Source organism: Mastigoproctus giganteus, chromosome 2, assembly GCF_048544385.1.
Source record: "Mastigoproctus giganteus isolate SK-2022 chromosome 2, ASM4854438v1, whole genome shotgun sequence".
Lineage (NCBI taxonomy): Eukaryota > Metazoa > Arthropoda > Arachnida > Uropygi > Thelyphonidae > Mastigoproctus > Mastigoproctus giganteus.
In genome coordinates, this window is record NC_143576.1 from 220,456,750 (window position 1) to 220,482,092 (window position 25,343).

The following is a 25,343-nucleotide window of genomic DNA, read 5'->3' on the forward strand; positions in this document are numbered from 1 at the left end:
TGAAAGAAATCTAACTGGTTGTGTTCTAATTTGTTGTTCTGTGTACATCTCATTCTGTATAGTCATTTTCTCAGTATTTGTATGGTGTCAGAAAAGAATTAAAAACTTGGAATGAGAATGAAAAAAGAACTTGAAACTACAACTATCATTCTTTGATCCTGACTTTGAGTGAGTCATTCTTTATTCTTTTCACGAGATACTTCCACATAAATACTGGTTAATTACAAACACTTTTTTATTTCATAATTCAAACATGTTTTATTCAAGCATTGTTTCAAAACCTCTAATGGTTTCTTGATCACTTGCTATGATAATATCAAGAAAAGATAATATCTGTATTTGTTCAAGATCATGCCCGTCTATGTAATACACAAATATGTAAACACAACGTGTTCTTAATATTGGCATGTTTTCTTGACCTAGGGTTACCAGACTAATCCCAAACAGATCATATGCCACTAGGACATGGGATGTACATTTACTAGTGTTTATACTAGCTAAATACAGTGTGGGGAAAAAAGTAATGAGACTGAATTTAAAAAAAAAACACACACACATGAACACAAAACAAACTAATGTGAGTATTGCTTAGGGGAGGGTGCCAAGGAAGCACAGAAATGTAACCTTGGCAGTTTTGCCAATCCAAACCAGTTGGCTCTAAGTAATTTTTTTATACAGATATTCTTTGTGCATTGTGTCTAACATCAACATCAGAAACATAAATGCAACAATGGGTCAACATCCAGTTTTCTGTAAAGCTGGGGAAAAGTCCCACTGACACACACACACACACACACACACACACACACACACACATGAAATGTTATGAACAGCTTATGGTGATGAGGCTCTGTCCTGACCACAAACATTTCAATGGTTTAAGCATTCTATAGAGGGCAGAGAAGATGTAGACAATCCTTGAAAAGTGGATAATCAAAAACAACATGCAGTTCTGAATCGGTAGACAAAGTAACTGCTGATTAACACTGGGAATGTTAACAAGTTAAATGTGAATAAGGAATCAATAAGTTCCATAATTACCACAGACTTGGGAAAAGGAAAATTTGTGCAAAGTTTGTCCCACACTGTTTGTGTAATGAGGAAAAACTCATATGATTGGATGTGTGTAAAGATTTTGTTTAAACAGTTGATAGTGAACCTGGTTTCTTAAACAAGGTTCACTATCTTAAACAACATTAAACTGCAGCAGACTTTTTTCAGTTTCTCAAGTTGAAATTGAGATTGAAAGGATGCCAGTTTGATAGTGTTTATGACATTCAGAAGAATGTGATAGTAGAACTAAATACCATCACAGTAGGTGAGTTTAACAAAGCTTGTAGGAACATTGTAATAAATGTATTTGGTTCCTTGGGGGACTATTTTGAGGGAAACTAGTAAGAAAATATTTTCCTTATTCATATTTTGTCTTATTTGAATTTTTAATGTCATTACTTTTTTTGCTGCACTATGTATATCTCCCATTAAAATGCAAATAAGGTAACTGTGAAGAATGGTAGCAAGTCAATAAGGTGCTACATTTTGACTTGCTACATTGATATTCCTGGTATTATTGAGAGTAAATTAATAAACGGATAATAATAATAAATTAGTTGTTTGGCTTTTAGATGTAATAATTTCTCTCATATATGGATATCTCAAACTGCACAATTTTAGCTAAGAATGCTTATAAACTTCTTCTCAGTGAGAATTTTAATGATGAGGTTTATATATTTTAGTAATTGAAACTTTTTGTTTTTAACAGATATTGGTGAATTTAATAAGAAGCGTTCACCCGACTATGGTAAAGAGAATTGGGGAAAATCCATTTCATGTGACCCTCCTCAGCATTATCCAAGTAAGGAGGGATGGGTGTGTGTGTGTGTAATTTGAAAAAGTTATCCATTGCTGTCACTGTAATTTGATATATTTTTTAAATTATGAATTTCATTACTCATTTTAAAAAATCAGTAGTATTCACTTTATACGAGCATAATCAGTTATTGTTATTTCAGACTACATAAGGTTAAACCAATAATGAAATAGCAAACAAACAAAAAAAAAATTCTAATTTGCATACTCTGACCTTTTTACCCAAGCGTACTTTCTGTCAGTAAGCATGTTATGGTAATAGTCTGTAGAAAACAGCTTTTAGGCTGGTTATTTCCCAAGTTGATAACTGTAATCTCAGTATGCTAGAAAAGAGAGAAAATTGAAGTTATATGTGGTTGTGTGTGTGTGTGTGTGTGTGTGTGTGTGTGTGTGTGTGTGTGTGTGTGTGTGTGTGTGTGTGTGCGTGCGTGCGTGCGTGTGTGTTAGAAGCCTTGTTCTGCATTTGGACTAATTCCTATTCATGACAAGAACATCTCTCAAATGGTTACATAAGGCATTCTTTTCAGTAGTACAATAGTAATGCAATAATGGCAGTAGTGTCTGTTAATGTTGCCTTCCAAATAAAAAAATGCATAGAAAAAAAAAATATATATATATAACTAATATTAAATCAAAATTAATGTCAGTAGCATGGCAAAACTGTTGAGCAAAAAAAAATATATATTAAATTAAACAGTGATTAATCAACATGGAGGGGAAAGAAAAGGTGAGACTAAAAATTGTAGCAGAAAATCATATATTCAACTGGAATCTATATTTATGCATATATGAATATAGATTTCAAATGCTTGAATATAGTTTTTCTGTAATTGTTTTAAGTTTGCGCTGCATTCAACTTTTCAGGTTTGTTCAACATATTACCAAAACTTGTGTAAACAAATATTGTAGCAAACAGTATGTGAAAGAGAATATTTGTGTAACCATAATTATTGTACTGTATTCTTCTGTTATGTTTTACCCTTAAGGTTCCTGTAGGTAAGGATATGTCCACTTTGAGCTGGTAAACAGCTTTGGAATTATTGCAGTTCTTGCTGAAGGATGACTGCCCTATCATTTTCTCTAACTAATGGTGAAACTTTAGTGACAAAACTAATAGTTGGCTATTGATAAAAATTAATTTACTAAACAGGAACAGAAAAGAGTTTTTGACTAGCTAATGGTTTGAAATTTATATAAATGGAGGTAATTTGGGGTTTTCTGATTTAAAAAAATGCTCTTCAATTTATTAGTAGTTCTATCATTTGAAGAAAAAATTTGTTTCTTAAAATTCATTTGATATTGCAATATATTTTTTTATATAGGAGTAAATTACTACTGGACAAGGAATTCGTTTCCAAACTTTGTTGAAGAGGATCTTAGACTATTTGTTTCTCATGATGGAAACTTATATTTTTCTTCTTTGGAAAAAGTGGATTATGCCAATTATTCATGTAATGTTCAAAGTGTTATATCATCAACAGGTCGCACTGGCCCTTTCTTTCCATTATATGTAGAGCCTGCATGTAAGTATCCACCTTAAGTGTTTAATATATGTTTATTATTAATGCTACCAAACCACAAGCCCCTGAGTTAAATTACAAATTTTCAAAATTGGCTGTTTAAAATGTGTGATCTAGAATAGTGGTTCTCAGCTGGTAGCACATGTGTTCCTGAGGAGAAAGATGGTTGAGGGGGGGGATCAAATCTTAGATTTGCCCTACCATGGAAGGGCAGATTTGACATTTGTACAAAGTGAATAGTTGTTCAAAAGAAAAGTAATGCTGTCTGCAAAAAGAGAGCATATGAATATCTTTTTTTTTTTTTTTAAAAAGCAATTACTTTAAGAGTCATATTCCATGTTAAAATTTCAAAATTCAGGAGTACATAGCGCAAAAATGTTTAATCACTAAGTGATTTATTTTTAAGCTAACAGGTCTGTAATTGCTTTTGTCGCCCTTTAATTCTGCTTTGTGAGTTGGAGATATGTTCATACATCTCCAGTCAGTATAGGCTCACCCTGAATCCAAAGATGCTCTCATAATTATGGTTAACTTCCTTAGCTGCCTCCCTTAATATAACTGGATAGTCCCATCCACCTCAGGCACCTTTTTTCTTTTGTTGTTTAACTTCGACAGTTCCACTGAGAGTTTCCTCTCAGTAATTACAAAATCATTTAACTTCCTGTTTGAGTTTGATCCACTTCCTAAACAATTCCTCGTGTGAATATTGATGCAGAGTACAGGCATACCTCGGTTAACGTTACCTCTGATAACGAAGCTTCGATATAACGAAGTCGGCAATTTCAAGCCCCATTTAACATAAAAAAAATATTCCAGTTTAATCACATGAAATCTAAACAAACTGAAGAAATTACGGAAACCTTTGGGGCTTCTCGTGGTTGGTTTGAGAAATTTAAAAAACGGGCCAGGATTCATAGTGTAAAATTAACAGGAGAAGCTGCAAATAAGTTTCCAGTAAAACTAAAGGAAATAATTGAACGTGAAAATTTTCCAAATTTGGTGTTCAATGTTGACGAAAGCGGTTTGTTCTGGAAACGGCTACCAACAAAAAGCTTCATTTCTATTGAAGAAAAATCAGTTGCTGGGTTCAAAGCAGCCAAAGACCGTTTAACGTTACCCTTTGGATCAAATGCCTCTGGCGATTATAAATTAAAATTGTTATTAGTTTACCATTCAGAAAATCCGAGGGCGTTAAAAGGTAACATAAAAATGAATTTACCTGTAATATGGAAAGCAAATAGAAAAGCGTGGGTTACCAAGGAGTTATTTACTGATTGGTTTGTTAACCACTTTTGTCCTGAAGTAAAACGGTATTGTCAAAAAAAACAACTTTGAAGAAAAAGCTCTTTTGTTGTTAGACAATGCTCTGGGACATCCTACTGATCTTAACACGTTGGACACATGCATTCCTGTCAAAGTTGTGTTTCTTCTAGCAAACACAACTTCCCTGATTCAACCATTGGATCAGGGAGTAATAGCATCTTTTAAAGCTTATTATCTGCGTCGAACATTAAGCAGTTTAACTGAACTAGAGGATAAAGAGGAAATGACAGTTAAAACTTTTTGGAAAAACTACACCATTAAAATCGCAATTGAAAACATTGATAGTTCTTGGAAAGAAGTCACTAAGAAATGCTTAAATGGAGTTTGGGGCAAAATATGGCCAGAAGTTGTACTAGAAGAAGAAAATAACATCCAAGAAATTAGAAATGAAGTTATCCAGATGGCTCAATCAATAGGTTTCGAAAATGTCGATGAAGAGGATGTTAGGAATTTATTGAATGCAGAAGATGATGGTCTTTCAGTGGAAGATTTAGAAAACCTTGTTAGCAACGAAGACAAAGATAATGAAGACGAAGTTAAAGAAGTTCCTGCCGAAAAAGTGTTAACAACCAAAGATTTAAAAAAGGTGCTTAAATGAATTTTTTTAGTGAAAATGATCCTGATTTAGGAAGAAGTGTTATTGTTAAGCGATCAGTGTTAAATGCAATAACTCCGTATAGGCAATTGTTAAATGAAAGAGGAAAAAAGCATAAACAATCAACTTTAGACTCATATTTTAAAATGTGATTTCACTTTGTATGTAAGTTGACTGTTTATTTAATAAAACTTTTCTTTGTTCGAAAAAAAAGCTTTTCATTTTCTTTACGTAAGAACGTATCCCTATTCTGGCCATAGTATTTTTACCTCTGAAAACGAAGTTTCGCTTAACGAAGTAATTTCGTGGAACGCATCCTATTCGTTATTCGAGGTATGCCTGTACTTATTCAGCTTGTCAGCAACCTAAGCAGGATCATCAACAGTTGAACCATTGATATCAAATGGACCTATGTGATTCATCTGCCTTCTTTCTAGCATTTACATAAGAAAAGAAATCGTTGCCATTTTTATTTGCATCCTTTGTCAAATATTTCTCCCCTTTTTACAAGGAATTGTTTTTCACCAAATTGACATGGACCCCAAATACACAATGTTTATCTATAGAGTGCATCGAGACTCCAAGGGAAAAACATGTGCTTGTGTACTGGACATTTCAGAACCCATTTCCAGTATTTTACATTCATGTAAGATACGGTGTATGCGGCTGTGCCGGGTCAGAGACTGCACACAGTAGTGTCCGCAATCAAAGATCCTATTGTGGGTAATGACACTAGTGGGGTCGTATATGAAATTGAGTGTCCGGATTGTGGGGGAAATGAAACGTAGGCTCCATGATCGCCTGGGGGAACACGATAGGGCTCTCAAGACAGCCAATTACATGGGTTCAGCCATAGCTGAACATGCCTGGGAAACTGGGCATGGCATTACAGCTAAAGAAGCCATGATCATGGATAGAGCCATGTCTTTTGGAACCGGAAATGGCTAGAGAGGTTAAGTATATGTTTGTCTGGACGCTATAGTCTTAATAGGGATAAGGGCTGTTGAATTCATCCACCCTTTGAAGCTCTTATCCTAAGGAGAGACGAACGGTTTAGAGTGGTTCGTTCCATTTCTGGTTCCAACGCACGAGAAATGGACCACGTGCAGGTGCCATGGTTCGTGTCGCAGACCTGCTGGGGCATATATGTGTACATATATAGATTGTCGGATAACCTGCAACCATTATTGCTGATGAAGGCAGCCACTGCTGCCAAAAGTGCCTGTTTTAGTGGTTTTTAGTGATTTTAAACATCTTTAGCGATTTAATTTTATATTTTATCGCATTTTATTCTTGTTATATACCATTTCATTTCAATTTTATTTTAATATACATTTTATACAGTCAGTATGTGTATTTTTATTTTATTTTTATTTTTTCTTTAATAAAGGGATTTTATTGATTTGAGTGAGTATTTTAGTAGCATCATAAATGAATCTTTGAAATAATTTCATACATGCAAATTGCCACGGTCACTGTATAGGTGGATTAAGGAGCGGTTCTCTATTCTTTTCAAGATAGTGTGTTGTTGATGATTAGAGTTCATTATTGATACTTTTCTATTGCATAACAGATGGTAATACAGTTCTCTGTTGCAGTTATTAACATTTTTGAATCTAGTTCAAAAATGAACTACATTCAAAAATGATTCAAGCAAAACAGTATACTACTAATTTTGTTTTTTATTTGTTCAAAAAACCCTGCCTTTGAAATTCCTTAATGAAAACATTAAGGATAATTGTGATAATGACATTTTTATACAATATCTAGTGAGTTGTACTCAAGTAGATTTGTTTCATTCATCTCTTGAATGATATAATCAAACTGCATTACTTTTGTTAAAAATTATTTTACATAATAATATGAAATTCAGATTTTAAATGTTTTTTTTCATCTAAGTCTTTAGAATGTTTTAATTAATTAGTCTTTAATTTTTTCTATTTTTGAAATTTTATTAGCAAGTGGACAAAAGCTTTTATTTCCAAACAGTTTTCCAAAAGCTTTTCCAGAAGCTCCTTTGGCAGGAGAAGATGTCAGGCTGGAGTGTGTAGCTTATGGCTAGTAAGTATTACTATGGCACTAAAGGTTGTTAGTGTAATGAAACACTTTTAGAGTAGTGGTATTCAATCAGTGGTATGTGTCACAAGAAATAGGGATATTCAGAAATGTTAAATCAATTTTTTTCCCCCCACTGCCATCACATTAGTTTTATTTTCATAAATATTTAAGTTTTCATTTAATAAGTAAAACTAAATTTCTGTACAGTTTAAAATATACCATAGCATACAAGAGATTCTTATATTTTAAGGTTTATTTCCAAAAAAAAAAAAAAAAAAAAAAAGAGTTGAATACCATTATTCTAGACTATAGTAATCTTTTATTATACTCTAGAAAATAATCTGTTTATTTTTTTGTTTCATTACTTCAAATGATAGATATTTAATTAAATGAATAAATCAAACAATTTATTTTTTAAACTGTTACAGCTGGTAAAGATGATTACTAGAAAAATTTTGAAGCTTGTTTAGCAGGGATGAGTTGATCACTGTGAAGAATTCCTTCATGCTGATCAGCTTATTTCAACTTATCAGAAGATTAAAATCATAACTAAAGTAAGCAATAGCGGATTTAAGGATTAATGAAATAAGCAAACTGAAAGATGGTGCCTCAAATTTTCTGTGTATAGCAAAGACACCGTAAATGTATTTACAGTCTGTCCTCGTATAGCACGATAGTTGTGTTCCTAGAAACCCTCGTGCAATGCAAAATCGTGCAATATAAACAACAGGCCCTATGGGAAAAGTGGGGTTAGGTGCCGACCACCCAAGATTGAACACACATTTGGAACCAAAACATTACCAAACACAATAAATAATCGGGTAATTTTAATCGATTAAAATACGTAATAAAAAATAATATAATATTTTTTATTATAATATAATAAATAATAAAAAATATTTATTTTTTTATTATATTATAATAAAGTATTTTTAGTATTTTTTAATACTAAAAAGTATTTTTTACGAATAAAATACGTATTTTATTCGTAAAAAATTTATTATATTAAATAAAATAGTCGTAATAAAATACTTAAATATTTTATAATACGTAAGTATAAATTATAATACTTAAGTCGTAATAAAATGCTTACGTATTTTATTACGACTATTACCTAATAAAATATTGCTAATGCTTTTGCTTCTATCGTAAGCAAACTTGTTTTTTGTTTGATTTTCTATCCAAACAGATAGAAAATCGAAAAACAGCCGTTCCATCTCTTATAATTCTTGTGTCTTTATCTAATGGATTTTAATTACACTTTGAGTTGTTCCTGCTATGAAAGTTGTTTTTATTTTCTCCGCATTCTTTGTAATTTTCGGCGTTGCCTCATTTAGGTCTGTAGCACGTGCAATATCACATGGTCTTTCATTTCGCTCAAAGCGTTTCACAATTTCATATTTTTTTCTCTATCGACAGAGGCGGACTGGCCATAAGCTTTACCGGGGAAACCCCGGTGGGCCGGAGGCCGGTGTGATTTTGGCCATAAACCGTAGTATGAGGCCACTATAAATTTTCCCGGGGAACAATTTTTGACCCAGTCCGCCTCTGTTTATCTATATTGCTTTTTTTTTTTTTTTTCTCTCTCTGAATCTGCAGTGTCTTCGCCAGGACGCTTCCTTTTCATACCTTTTAAGTATTTTACTCATTTTTAAAGCACAATTACAAAACGAGGAGGCACCCTTAATACACATAAACAAAGCTGCGCGCGTGTAGCAACTGAATAAACAGCACCGTAAAGGCCGAGATACATTATTAACACCTCACATTTTACTAAAGCACATTTCTGGGGGTTACTACCATAAAACAATAAAAACAATTTCCAGTTGCGTTTCTGCTAGTGGAATCTGTTATAAACTGGTCGTAAACTCGATCTAATTGCAATTGCAAATTATCGATAGCTGGAATTGTGTGGGTTTTTACGTTATTATGGTGAAATGTGTTTCCCCTTCACTGATATAAAACACATAAATACATTTTCAGAATCTTCTTCATTCCTATCGTGTTGCGTTCGGTTGGGGTGATTCCGCGTTCGACTGCCATTTCTTGTAAACACGAAGGCGAACGTGCATAAGCGAATTCGGTTCGTGTTATATAAGATATCGTTCCCCTATTTATAAATCGTGTATGATCAAATTCGTGTAATGTAAACACGTGTTATACGAGGACCGACTGTACAAGGAAAAAACCATTGAATTTTTTGGTTTTAGAACAATACAGTACTAATATTTTTGGCATTAGAAAATTTGTATACACTGTATTTTAAGTTTATTAATCAGGTTAAAAAATTGTGTTTCGTACAAATGAAATTAGTATTGGGAAAAAATGCAAGAAAATGTTTGATTTTTCATTTGTTATTTTAATAGTTTTATATATAAATTTGTATGGGTATCGTTGTTCCTAAATTTTTGGAAAATTCTTTTGATTTCTTTTATGAGGGCTTGGTGTCTTTACATAAACAGTAGCCTTTTATGATAAAGCTATCTAGGATGCTTATTTTTCTTTGGAGATGTACTTTAGGATCGTTCCAGTTTCTGTCAGTTTCCTCTGTGTCTGTCAGTCCATCATAACCTCAAAAGATATCAATCATACTGCATGATTGAAGAGATGATGCAGTTGCCGGAGCTTTGCTCTGGAGACTGAACATGGGTTCCACCACTTCAAGCCTGCAATAAGCAAAGTGGTAGTATTGCACCAGTCGATGAGAGTCATCTAACACCTAGTATTGCCTGGTAACACAGAGGGGCAGCATTCCTCCATGTGGTGTGGTTGTCACACCTCAACCACTGCTTGTTTTGGTTTACACCTAGGTGGTCACCTCCAGTATACTAGGTGCTGTATTTTAGTAATTGCACATGGGGTTTATACCAATGGTGGGACTGTTACTGACGGTCCCGCCATTGTGATGATGCATTAGCTGACACAGAATGACCAGACTTTGCTGAAATTCAGTTCAGTTAACTTGAGTACCACCTGAATATCAGTTCCATCAAGCGTTCTAGGCTCCCAGGTAGCAAGCCCAGCTTGACATGCCTGAGAGAATGTCTGACAAAACAGCTTCTAACAGAAAATATGAAAAAGCGATTCAACTGGGCAAAGAAATGTGCTATGCTGGATGGACAACTAAACAGTGGAAGAAAGTGCTATTTTCCAACGAGACTCACTTTATTGTTCAAGGCAAGCACTCTTGTTACATTCGAAAACAAGATGGAGAACTGGTTTTTGTGAAGCTCATTCAACAGATGGTTAAATATCCTGTAAAAAAGATGTTTTGGTTTTCAGCAAAACGATGTTGTGATGTTCCTTGATGAAATGATGAGCAGTATAAAATATTTGCAAATTTTTGGAAGCATGTGTTATTCTTGCATTGAATAATACTGGTGTCTTCCAGCAGGTTCTTGCCCCTTGCCATTCTTGAAGAGCTGTTAAAGCTTTGATTCCCCCCCCCCCATCCTGCCTGTACTTTCTGTACAAATTGTAGTCCCCATATTCAAATTCTGCATCACTTATGTCTTAGTGACACCACATCTCTGATATCACCAGAATTCTGCATTTGGTGGCTTAATCAGTACTTCAAATGCAGGAAAAATGGCATTACATACCTTGATTGGCCAAGTAATTTACCTGACATTAATCCCATAGAAGATTCGTTGGAAAATTGATAAAACTGGATTGTACAACAAAAGTTAAAACGATTTGGTCCTTAATGTGAGTTTGGTTACACAATCAAGAAATGTCAGAAACTGATGGAATCTATGCCAATTCTATGCCCCTCTGGATGAAATAGTTTTTTCATCCAAAAGGAGGCCATATTGCTTGCTAAGTTCCACTTTTACAGTCTATTTATTCAATAACTGGCTTGTTTCCATTAATTTAACTGACAACATTGCACTACCCATATCAATTGGATGCACTGTCTTAGATTTAATGTGCTTCTTAACTAAGAGAATGATTCCCCCCCCCCCTATTCTGCCTGTACTTTCTGTACATATTGTACTCCCCATATTCAAATTCTGCATCACTTATGTCTGAGTGACACCACATCTCTGATATCACCACAATGTCTGCATTTGATGACTTCAGTACTTCAAATTCATCAAATTTATTTACCATGCTCCAGGCATTGGTGTACATGCAAGATATATATGTAGCCGTTATTCTTAGTTACCCTAACACAGCCCATTTATTTGCTTATTTCATGATAACCCACAGCAGGGCTTGAAGCTTTGCTTTCCAGGCTGTTTCATGTTTCAATAGAGGCAATGCAAGAATCACTTTCTTCCCTAGCAAGACACCAAAATAAGCTAATCTATGTGAGATTGTAATGTTATTTGCAGTGCTGTTTATATTCATTTAAACATACTACAGTAAATCCTCATTAATTTGAATTTCAAAGCACCAAATGCGTTTGTTTTGATTTAAATGGTCTCAAAGTATTTGAACAAGGAAGGCACATTTAAGTATTGAATCAAAATTTTTACTGAGATTATACTGTATAAGATTTTTGCAGTTCTTTCATTTAAAATGTTAAAATATTATAGCCTCATTGACAGTTATATATCTTAATTGATTAATGCATTAACCCCTTCATGGATTATCCCAAGATATCTTGTTTTTAGTTTTAAAAGTTATTTGAAACTAATGAAATATCTTAGAATACAATAATACCTCCAAATTTAGGATTGAAATGTATTTTCTCAGGCATTTATCTGGCTAATTTTGCATTAACCAGATAAATCCCTCGATTTCTTGGGATTTTCTTACATCTGGCAGCAGATGACTGGCTTTCATTTTACTTATATTTACTTATTGTACAGCAATGTCAGAACAGTAGTGCGTGTTCCTATGTGTTGCCAGCAAGCAAAATAAAATTTGCCATCCTAAATGCTGAAACTGATAAGGGTTAACCAATTAGAAAACTATATTGAAAAATATTTCAGCGCTCCTTTGAACTGCCATCCGTAAGCGACGCGTACCTCGCTTATCCACTTGTAGCGGCCGTGTGTCAGAATGTAGTTAGTTCGTGATTATTGCTTGTGGTGGGAGGTTACTGCTTATGCATTCCACTTGATTTTTAAATTTATTTATATAATCAGCAGTGAAGAGTGTTTTTCTGTTCTCCTTTCTTTTAGCTCAAATGCTAATTTATTAAAAAAAATCTGTATAATTTGCAAACTTTTTGGCATACACGAAATAACTCGAGATTGCCTAAATTGGTTAATTACTCCCATATATTTTCTACTAAAAAATTTATAAAAAACACAAAAAATTATACAATGAGTATTTGCATGATGCATACTTTTAATCCGTAAAATAAAAAAGTCGACCCGTTATGGCACATTTTCAGGAAAAAAAATGTTCCAGGTAGGGGTTAATTTGATCACTGTGCAAAAGCTAACAAACTGTACTGTAAAGAAATTCAGTCACTTTTCTTGTGCATAATAACAAAGATCTCAAAGTTTTGTTTTTGTTGTCACAATAGTCATTACAGCTTGATGTATTTGTGATGTATGTTAAAAGAATGCTATTATGTTTATTATATATAATTGTATATACTTGCTAAAGAGAGTATGCATGTTTCATATTTTGGGTTGTTATTTTATATTTAATAATTGAAGTCCATGCAAAAAAGGTGACATCTCTCTCTATTAGTGCTGTCACTTATTCATGTCATAATATAATTGCTTTTGCAATGTACATCTATATGAGCTGTTCATAAGGGTACTTATGTTAACCAGTGGCCAAGTTTTATAATAGTAGTAATAGTAAAAGCCATATAGTGCAAGGAAGCAACTTGCCAGATAAAAAAATAATAATAAAAAAATAAATAAAAATATGTGTAGATAAGAAAATGCAAATTATTTGCTTCCCTCCTCACATAGGTAACTATCCAGTTGACCTTTGAGTTTATTCAGATTGTTAGCCGCAACTACTTGTGAAGGCAACCTGTTCCAACAATCAGCAGCTCACTGCCTAAAAGAAAATTTCCTGCAATCTAGTCAACCTCTTCCTCTGAGCCCTGGAATTCTCTATAACAGCGAAAATTCCACCTTTGTTCATTTTATTAACCCCTTTCTCAGCTCCTTATAAACCTCAATCAGCCCACCTCTGGAGTACCTGTTTGCCAAGCTCTGTAGCCCACATTAATGAGCCTTTCCTCATATGATTGCCCCTTTGCTGATCTCACCATGTGAGTTGCTCATCTTTGGACCCTTTCAAGAAGCTCTTTTTTTTTTCTTTTTTTTTTTTTCCTCAGATCAGGTCTCCATACTTGAACACAGTATTCCAAATGTGGACTCACGATTACCTTATGCAGTGGGACTATGACCTTCATATCTCTACAGGATAATGTTCAATAAATCATTTATCCAACACCATGGTCTTTCCTAGCTGCCTGTTTACGCTGCTCAGAAAATTTCATATCTGCCTGTATTGTAACTTCCAGATCCCTTTCTTCCTCGTCTGTTTTTAATTCAACCCCACTCAATGTATAATTAATTTTGGGGGGGGGGGATGATTGCTATTCCTCAAGTAGTAAAACTTGCATTTAGCATCATTAAAACATAGCTGCCAAAAAACTGTACTGGTCAGATAAGACCATTTTTGAATTGTTTAAGTCATCCTGAAGGAGGGCTGCTTTGGTAGTGATCATTTAACTACTCTACCAATCTTTACTTTGTCTACAAATTTTGACATCAAGCCTTCTGTCCTATTGTCGATGTCATTTATAAAAATCAGAAACTGTAGTGGTCCAAGAATCGATCCTTGGGGGACCCCACTTCTGACTTTATACCACAAATCTGACAAATTTTCATTAATCACAACTCTCTGCCTTCTGCAAAGACACCCAGCAGTTCAGCTTAGAATTTTTCTGGTAATCCCAAATATGCTCCAGCTTATACAGTAATCTCTCATGAGGGACTAAGTGAGGAATGAGGGAATGAAACAATTTCGACATAGCAAATAAACTATGTTGAAATTGTTCCCTACATCCAGCTCATGAGTGTGTCAAAATAGCTTACTAATTTAGTCGTTAAAGATGATTTTCCTGTAAGTAATAAAACCATGTTGTGTGTTATTCAGAATGTCATATCTATCTAAATGTCCCTGTATTGTGCTCTGCTTCTCAGATTTTCCCTGCCGCTGAAAACAGACTAACCAATCTGTAGGTACCACCCTCACTCTTAGAACTGCCTTTATGTATTGGTGATACATTGGCACTTCTCCATTCCAAAAGAATCTCTCCTGAGTCTAACGATGCTGTCACTTTGCCATTACTTTAGAATAGCTGTGAGTGAAGGGAGAAAATGTCCACTATGTGGGTACAGCTGGGAAAAATGTAACTCTATTACATTTTACCTTGATTGTATGAAATCTACTCTCTCTCTCTGTTGTTGGGCTTTGGTGGCGCATAAGCTGCTTTGGCTATAATGCACCTGTTCATTTATTGTATAAATGTGTGAGTGAGTGAGTGAGTGAGTGAGTGAGAGAATAAGTCTCTGTATACAGAAGAGATTAACCACTGAAGCTGCTTGAAAGGAAAAGATTACACACAACTGTACACTAATATAAATGAAGCGTAACAAAAAATATTTATACAGTAAGTCCCTGAGTTACGTAAATTCGGACTTAACGTAATTTTTTTTTCACTCAAAATTTTATTTATTTTTTTTAAGATTGTAAAATTTTAAAAAGTAAAAAAAAAAAAAAAATAATAATAAGCAATCAATAACAACGAACACAGCATGCACAAATTGCACAAGTGAGATACAGAGTAACAAGTTACGAAGGTTAAAAAGTAGGAATGAAGAGGAGATTCTGAAATTTTGATTTTTATATGAGTGACAATTTCAGTGAAGGGGGCACACACGTTTCACCATAATAACATAAAAACCCGCAGAATTCCAGCTGTCGGTATTATCACAAATTCAGTAAGATCGAGTTTAATGTCCATTTATGATAGATTTCACTAACAGAAAAGCCCAATAAACAGGTGACTTGCTAATTGTTTTATGGTTTTAACCTCCGGAATTTCGCCCTAACCACGTGGTACCATCGGAGACAATCGTAAGGTAATTTCCAGTGTTGCGGTCTCCCGCCCCGATTAAATGGCATGCTGTCCCAATTAAGCGAAGTAAACCCTGGCTATTTTCTCAATTGGTTTCTGTTTTTTAAGATTTGCCCCAAATAAACGGCTGCCCTGATTAACCGATGGCCCAAATAACCGGAATCCACTGTATATGATAAAATTTTTATATCTTTTAACTTGGCTTGGCAAAATAGTGTTGAAAACTCCCAAAACAGCTTCCATGGTTAATGCTAGTGACTTATTTATGACATCAAAAAATAGATTTAATTCCCCACATCCAAGGTAAAATTTTACAACTGCATCATCAAATGTACATATTTCTTGCTGTCTCACAGTGGACAGTTGCTATCCCTCTTCACTTGTGTCTGTTCTATAGTAACATCCGACTTGGTTACCAGTTTATAAAAAGTGCTCTATGACCATGTTACATAGCTGAATTTTGGAAGAGCAGTTCTTCATCATAAGTTATGAACTTTAATGAATGAATGATAATATTAAAAGAAGGATTTATCATCCCTCCATTTTTTGAATAGGTTACATATTAAATGCACAGAACCTATTTAACATGCACTAATTGAGGCTTATTGAAGTTAAACAAATGTAGTAGTAGTGGCATGTGATGCAAGAAAGCAAGTGTATGAGCTTATGCATCAGCAAAAAAAAAAAAAAAAAAATTACAAAACAATTCCCTTTAAATGTTTGCCCAGTTCCTCCTTAAATTTATTTAGCCTATCAACTTCCACGACAGATGGAAATTTGTTCCAGCAATTAACCACCCGCTGGCTAAAGGCAAATTTCCGCACATCTGTCTTTCCTCAATTTCAATTTATGCCCCCTTAGGTTCGTAATCTGAACAAATGGAAAAATCCCATCAGAATTCAGCATGCTCAACCCTTTGAAGGCCTTAAACACCTCAATCAGATCACCTCACAGGTGCCTAGTCTCCAGCAGCTGCAATTTGCAGAAATTAAGCTGCATTTGGTAAGAGGATCCTTTCATTCCCCTCACAATCTTGTTGCTCTTCTCTGTACATGCTCAAGCAAATCTACATCCTTCCTAAAATGAGGCATCAGGACCTGTATGCAGTACTCAAGGCGTGGCCTGACCATTGCCTTATACAGAGGGACAATTGCCTCCTTTTCCCTGCTAGCAAAATTCCTGTATATCATTGACAAAACCTCATGACCTGCCCTGGCAGCCTGTCTGCATTGCTCAAAAAACTTCACATCAGACTGCACAATTACTCCCAGGTCTTTTTCATTTTCTTCCACCTTAAGTGTAGTACAACACAGTTGGTACATTTCTCTGGGTTTACTTCTACCCATATGCAGTGCTTTGCATTTGTCAATGTTAAACTTCAGTTGCCACTTCTCAGCCCATCTGCCCAAATTTTCTAGATCCTGTTGCAGTGACACACTGCCATTACTGTCATTAACAACCCTGCCAACCTTTCTATCATCTGCACACTTCGACACTAAGCCTGATATACCTTCATCAATATCATTGATAAATATACAAAACAACAGTGGACCCAACACCAAACCCTGTGGGGCTCCACTAATAACATTAGTCCGTGAAGAGCAGCACGCATTGATTACCATCCTCTGTCTTCTCCCACTCAACCGTACTTTTATCCATTGTAGCAACTTACCCTTAATACCATTCTGCTCCAATTTGTACAGTGGTCTTCCATGTGCAACAGTGTCAAAAGCTTTCCTGAAATCCGAGTATATGATATCAAAATTATTTTTTGCATCCAGTTCCTTTGTAACCACATCATAATATCCAATCAAATTTGTCAGACAAGACTTTCCCTTAACAAATCCATGCTGTATCTGAATTATTGCTGCAGTCTTGTCTAGATGATCCTGCAATGCATCTTTAGCCAGTGACCCCATTATTTTCCCTGGAACACAAGTTAAAGGGTGTCACTTGTGTCACCGTTTGATCCCTCCCCCCTTGTGATGTGGGGATACATTTGCACACCTCCAGTCTATGGGTACCTCCCCTGAGTCCAAGGAAGCTCTCATAGTTATGGCTAAGGGTTTGCTTACTTCCTTTGCTGCCTCCTTTAATATAACTGGATAGATCCCATCCACCCCAGGTGCCTTATGTTTAACTTCAACAATTTCTCCTCCACTTTGTTCTCAGTTATTACAAAATCATTAAGCACCCTGCTACAATTTGATAAACTTCTGGCATTTTCAAACCTTAATAACTCCTCATGTGTGAATGTAGATACAAAATACTCATTCAGTTTGTTTGTTATCTGAATAGAATCATCAACAGTCGAACCATCTATATCAAGTGGACCAATCAGATTCATCCCCTTCCTTTTAGAGTTTATGTAAGTAAAGAAATCCTTGCTGTTTTTCTTAGCATCCTTTACCAAAGATTTCTCGTAATCTGCCTTCGCCTGCCTAACCTCCTTTGTGATTTGAATACAGACTAGCTTATATCTGCCATAGGCTTCTGTGTTGCCTGATAATGTGTTACTATGATTAGATGAGTCACTAAACATTGTAATAGGCTGCAACTTCCTGGGACTCTACAGTTTCAGATACAAACTACTTGGTACCTCTGCTTCTTTAGAGCCATTTAGTATGTGTTCATAGTTCAAACTGCAGTTCTCCAAAGTAACTTTTCTTCCTTTATTGCATCATGAGCTTGATGTTTCTTATACCCAGGATTTTACCTGTATTACAGAAGACTTCTGATAACTATGATCTAATCACAACTATTGTAAATGCATGAATAATGACTTTGTACTGTAAACATTTTTTTTTTTGTTTTTTTTTTTGTTTTTTTTACTTGTTCAGTTTTCAAACTCTAAATTGCTGCTCCTTAAAAATCTTGTAATGCTGGTTGCTATTTATGTTTTTCAGTCCAGTACCATCTTATAATTGGACAAGAAAAGGCACTGCAAATCATTTACCTCACGGCGCATATATTACCAGTAATAACAGGGTTTTAATCCTCCCAAAGGTGAGAGTGGAAGATATGGGAGAATATGTGTGTACTGCTAATAATGGAGTTGAATCCACGAACAAATCCATTCCTCTTAGCATTCAAGGTGAGTGCAATAATTTATTTATGTAGCAGAACTATGAAATTTTTTTTTGTTATTTTTGAAGGTGGAGCTAACTCACTCTTGCAGTCTCTTCTCTTCGGTGTTTTTGGACACATAGCATCACAGATTAGGTCCACATCAATTTGGTATATGATAGTTTGGTGTGTGTGACAGTTCAGTGTATGATTCAGTTTGGCATGTGACGTTTTGTTGTATGTGACAGTTTGGTGAGTATGATAATTTTTTGAATTCTGTGTGAGAATTCAATGTATGACAAAGCAAGACTGAAAATGCAAATTTAAAATTCCATTCTGTAAATGATTAAATTTTGTGATCACAGTACAGTTCATATTTTTGATAGTGCACACTAACCAATTTTGTTTTTTAATGCATATTGTACTTTTTTTGGGAGATCGTATGAAAGAACTATCACACGCAGGTTAAAGATTGGAAAACAATTACTTTCTTTCTGATTACTTTACTTTTGCTTCTGTAGGATCTATTTTTAGGAAATACATATGGATGTAAGTTGTTCCAGAGACTAAATGTAAAGATCATTATGGATACTAGCTGGTTACTGTGGCTTCTGATGTTCATTTTTCGTTATACTCTTCACTGAAAGTAGTTAGAGCTGGTAGTAGACTAATTCAGTGAATGAGTTAAAGGCAGGAGTGTCAAAAGAGAACAGGAGAGTGAGCTTCCCTGGGAATTGTGGAGAGGGGCTTGGAATTGCAGTCTGGAGACCCATTCCCTCTATAACAAAAGGCAGTCTGGCTTAGTGAGGCATTTTCCACAGGACCTGTGGGGCCCCTCAACGATCCTGATTAAGGTTGGTAAGCCAGAATACACGGTTAGCATGGAGGAGGGTCATTAAAAGGGTGGTTATTTTTGAAACAAACAAGCAAGGCCTCAACCAATTCCCAACCCTCAGCCACTCCAATCCAGATTTCAGCAGCTGTTGAAATTTAGAAAAAAAACCCAGTACCTTAATTTATTTTCCTTTCTTCTGGTTTCTGTTTCAATAAGTTTCTTCCTGCATATGGCTTCAACAGGGGATTCAGGGGATATTCATGTGTTGTTGAGGCGGATCCCAGGGTTCCCCCCCATCAGCTGCCATTACATCTTCTGTAGAAGCTTACGCCAAAACCGGCCATTTTTATCTAGTGCCGAATGTGTAAGTGTAGTGATATGGTGTGTTATGTTTTCAGCCGGTACCTGGCTCTTAGCAAATGGGAAGTAGCAACACCTGATCACCACGTCCCGCCCCCCCATCCCTGGCACGTGGAGGCGGCCAGGATCTACTATAACCTGCTGGACTAACCCAGGGCAAAAGACCCGAGAGAGAGAGAGAGAGCCCAAATTAGGATGAAATGAAAAGGCTATAGAAGGAGAAGTTTGGGAGCTGGAGAGGTAGGAAAGAATAGAAGGGAGGAGGATCAAACAGAGGAACCCTCCAATAGTTAGAAGGTAGAAGAAATAAAGCAAGACTAAAGAGGTGGAGAAGTGGACTGACTTCTCATGCTATGGGAAATAATCCCATGGAGGATCCCATCCTAGAAGCTAGGATCAGAAAGATTTCTTGAAATATAATTATGTCTAATTTCTTGTAGACATCGCTCCAAGCACTTATAATTTTTTTTTTACCCCAATCACACTATTAACAGGTTCCATGTCTTCAGAAGAACACCGAGAATTTACACATACTAGATACAGGAACATGTTTAATGTCCAGCAGGGTATATTTGATTACAATGAGTATCCAATCATCATCAACTTCTGATAAAATTATCCCAAATTAGCGAGTCTAAGCTCCTCTCTTCTTTTAAAAGCATGTGGGGCAAAGGTGTTCAGTGCTATAAATGCCACTTGAGATTGGAGAAGTGCAGGTTTATATCACCAACAATTTTAAATAAAAATATTGAAGATAACAAAGGCATAATACTATGCGTCACTCCCGCAAACACTGAATGAAGAGTCTAAACGAGGCAAGTTTCAAAATTTTCACAAAAATTTTTTATTTATTTACTTGCAATTTTTTTTTCCCCAGTTAAAGCTATTGTATTTTCAAAATTACATAAAAGCTAAATTTGGTGAAGCTGCTTTTTGGAGAACATTCGATCGCAAATTTAATAGGAATAAAGAAGCAAAAAAACTTTCTACGATTGAAATTTGATGCAATATTCAGTGAATCTGTTTCTAGTGGGTAACCATCAATAAGGCGCGTTCCATAACTTGCCTTGCGAACAAGATAGATGGAACGGAGAAATGTTGAGCATTTTCTTTTACGCTATCGCTCCGACTCACTCAGTCGTAAATGAGTACACCTGCATTGTTCCATGATACAAGTGGGAAGATAAAAGGTACCCCTCCTAGATTTGGGCCACTTGCCCATGAGATTCGTACCTGAACATAAAATAAAATAAAAAACATGTTTAAAACATAAAGCAGTTGAACGATCCAGACAAACGAACAAACAAAATAAAATGTGCTTAACAAAAAACCATATTCGAGGGCTAACTAAGAAAATTTTCAAATCCGGTTTTAGAAGCTCGGTTTCGGTTTTAACAACTCAATATGAAAACCGATTTAACCGGTTTTATAAAACCGGTTTGCAAGCCCTGGTTGAAACGTTACTCTGGGATTACTGATTCCCATATGTAGTACTTTACATTTGTCAATGTTAAACTTCATTTGCCAACTCTCAGCCCATCTGCTCAACTTTTCTAGATCCTGTTGCAGCAGTGTACTATCATTAGTGTCCTTAACAACCCTGCCAACCTCGTATCATCTGCAAACTTGTACATTAAGCCTGATATACCATCATCAGTATCATTTATAAATGCAGAAAATAACAATGGACCCAACACTGAACCCTGAGGGACTCCACTAATAACATTAGTCCATGAAGAGCAGTGTCCATTGATTACCACTCTCTGTCTTCTTCCACTCAACCATTTCTTTATCCATAGCAGCAGTTTGCCTCCAGTGCCACACTGCTCCAATTTGTGCAGCAGTCTTCCATGTGCAACAGTATCAAAAGCCTTTCTAAGATCCAGATATATGATATCAAAGTTATTCCCTGCATCCAGTTCCTTTGTAACCACATCATGATATCCAATCAAATTAGTCAGACAAGACTTCCCCTTAACAAAACCATGCTGTTTCTGAGCTATAAGGCTGCACCTCCATAGCCAGGTGGGCACGAGCAGCAGTGCATAGCACACGCTTCTTGATTAGACTGGGGTTCGAGCCTGTGCCCACCAAATACGGAGGATGCGGAAAGGTCAGGGAATGGCCACCGCATACCCCCCCGGAGCAATATGGCCTTAGCTGCTAATGCTCCTAAAAACCAAAAAAACAAACAAACTTGCTGGCTAAAGGAAAACTTCGAGCAATCTAATCTAAACCTCTTCCCCTATAACTGGAATTTATGGCTCCTATATTATATTATATTATAGTATGCTATAAAAGAATTCCAACACTCTGTAATTCTTTTATAACATATATTTCCACCTTCATACATTTTACTGCCTCCTTTCAGGCCCTTATAAATCTCAATCAGGTTCCCGCTAAGGTGCCTGGTTGCCAAGCTCTTAGCCTACATAATCAGTCTTTTCTTTGACGGTCGCCCTTTTTCTGATCTCGCCATGTGATTTGCTCTTCTTTGGACCCTTTCAAGAAGCCCACCATCCTTTTTCTAAGGTCTCCATACCTGAACACAGTATTCCAAATGTGGTCTTACAATTACCTTATACAGTGGGACTATGATCTTCATATCTCTACAGGATAATGTTCAATAAATCATTAATAGGACAATATGGGCTTTCCTGGCTGCCTGTTCACATCGCTCAGAAAACTTCATATATGCTCATGTTATAATTCCCAGATCCCTTTCTTCCTATACTGTGTTTAATTCAATCCCACCAAGTGTAATTTATTTTGGGGTTGCTATTACCCAGGTGTTAGGACCTTGCATTTTGCTGCATTAAAACATAGCTGCCACTTTGCTGACCATTCTTGCAACCTGTTCAAGCCATCCTGAAGGAGTACTGCTTGGTATTGATCATTAACTACTCTACCAATATATACATCATCTGTAAATTTTGACATTAAGCGTTCTATCTCATCGTCAACGTTGTATAGGAAAATCAGGAACAACAGTGGTCCAAAATCAAGGAACCCCACTTCTGACTTTACACCAATCTGAAGAATATTCATTAATCACAACCCTCTATCTTCTGCCCTGCAGCCACCCAGCAATCCATCTTAGAATTTTTCCAGTAATCCTAACATGTTCCAGCTTATACATTAACTTCTCTTGAGGGACTGAGTCGAATGCCTTGCTAAAATCCAAATAAATTATGTTGAAATTGTTCCGTACATCCAGCTGACGACTAACTATATCACAGTAACTTGCTGAGTTAGTTAAACAAATTATCCATTATTCAGAATGCTATGTCTATCTAAATGTCCCTGGATTGCACTCTTAATCTTTGTTTCTATGATAAGATTTTTCCTGTCATTGAAGTCAGACTAACTTAGTTACCAACTTCACTCCTAGAACAGCTACTTTGTATCTGTCTTTCTTCAGTAAAGACAGATGCAGAGCACCTGTTTAATTCATCTGCAACAACAGCTGGGTTGTCTAAGACTTTCCAACACTCAGTGCACAAGGGTCCAATCTAATTCTTTTTTCCTTCCTTGTATTCACATACATGAAAACTTCCTTGTCCCCATTCTTTGCTCTCCTAAATAGTGCTTTCTAGCCTTGATCTCTCTAACCTTATCCATGGTACTATTACAAATCAATTTGTAGCTGTTGTAGGCTTCAATGCTATTCATCGCTCTGTAACTGTCACATGCTATATTGTTCTACTCTGTTTTACTGGCCAGCTCTGCATTCATCCATTATGGCATCCTCCTGCAATATTTTCGTAATGATATTTATGCTTTCATCTTTTCTGTGAATAACTTGCCAGCTAAAAGAAAAGTTTCTGCAATATAGTCTAAACTTCTTCCCCTGTAATTTGAATTTATGACCCCTAGGTCTGGAATTCTTGTATAACAGTGAAAAGTCCGCCTTCATACATTTTACTGCTCCCTTATAGATCTCAATCAGGTTCCCTCTAAGGTGCCTGATTACCAAGCTCTGTAGCCTGCATAATCAGTCTTTTCTTGTATGGTTGCCCTTTTTGCCGATCTCACCATGCAAGTTGGACTTTTTCAATAAGCTCAATATGTTTTTTCGGATGAGGTCTCCATACTTGGACACAGTATTCCAAACGGTCTTACAATTGCTCTTCTACAGTGGAATATTGTTATACTTGCCCTGGTACAGTGAAATACTGTACCGTAACCCCCAGATTCCTTTATTCTTCTGCTGTTTTTAATTCAGTCCTACCAAGTATATAGGCGCATAGTATAGGCGCATTATAGCCAAAGCAGCTTATGCGCCATAAAACCCCACAACAACAACAACCTACCAAGTATATAAGTTATTTTGGAGTTGCTATTTCCAAAGTGTTACCTTGAATTTTGCTGCATTAAAACTTTGTTTCTACTATTCTGACTATTGTTGAAGCCTGAAGGAGTGCCACTTGGCACTATTCATTAATGAATCTGCCAATTTTTACATTTCCTGCAACTTTTTGATATTATGACCTTTATCTGTTCGTGAATGTTTAATCAAAATTAGAAACAGTAGTGGTCAAGAAAAGATCCTGGGGGGGGGGAACACTTCTGATGTTATACCAATCTGAAGAATATCCATTAATCACAATCTTTTGTCTTCCGCTCTGCAGCCATCCTGTAATCTATTTCAGAATCTTTCCAGTAATCCCAGTGTGTTCCAGCATATACAATAACCTGTCATGAGGGACTGATTTGCGATCAATGATGAGGTCTAGAATATTCTTACCCCTAGTATTTTCTCTAATATGCTGGTACAAATAATAATCATCTAGTTTATTTAAAAGTTTTGTTCCACATGGTGATTTTCCCTCCCACTTATTCCAATCAGTTAGGGGAAGATCGATGTCACCCATATTAAGACATTCACACTTGCTTGCTCATTCTCTCTGCATATAGAGACTCTTGTCATACCCTTCTTAATCATCTGGTCTGTAAATTACTCCTGCTCTAATTTTACCTTTACTTCCAACTAAATCACACCACACAGATTCTATGCCAGCAGGCATAACTTCTGACTCAGCAAAAGCTCTTTTCGCACTAAAGCCACTTTTGATAAGAAGCATGACCATACCACCCCTTCTATCTTCCCTATCCTCCCTAAATACATTGTACATACCATAGTGAAATTCATCCTCCCCAATTTCTGGCTGACACCACATTTCCCTTAGCCCTATTATGTCAACCTTACAGACAGTTCTTGCTTTGCACGGTAGTGCGGAACTGTAAAAATGACTGGGCAAAGCGATCTTAATAATCAATGGGAAAAATTACGATTGTTCCGTGACCTTTAAAAATTTTTGTCAAAACATTAAAAACTCTCTTACTGTTGGTTATAAATGTATGGAAAAAAGAGAAACTAATGTTTATTTATTACACTGTAATTTAAAACAAAAATTCAGAATTAAAGTGTTTTATTTCTTTGTAAAAAAACTTATCAAGAGTAGTGCTTGCCTTCTTCTCTTCACATAACTTACGATATGGAGCAAGCATCTTTTCTATGCCTTGGTGAATTGTCATACTCCTTTCTAAGTTTGGATCAGCCTCCAACATTTTATCCTTTGCGTTTTCAATGTATTGAAATATCTCTGAGAGTTCCTTTAATGTTAAGTTTTTTGCTGGCATCACTTC

General features: G+C 35.8%; 1 protein-coding gene across 1 annotated transcript in view; it reads left to right on the forward strand.

Annotated features, from left to right (window-relative positions):
- The window catches only part of Cont (Contactin), a 268,473-nt gene that overhangs the window by 104,017 nt on the left and 139,113 nt on the right, over positions 1-25,343 (forward strand). Inside the window, exons 8-11 of the mRNA XM_090390177.1 lie at positions 1,763-1,855; positions 3,192-3,392; positions 7,266-7,368; positions 18,340-18,527. Of these exons, the coding sequence (XP_090246303.1) occupies positions 1,763-1,855; positions 3,192-3,392; positions 7,266-7,368; positions 18,340-18,527 (585 nt within the window). The remainder of the gene's footprint in view (positions 1-1,762; positions 1,856-3,191; positions 3,393-7,265; positions 7,369-18,339; positions 18,528-25,343) is intronic.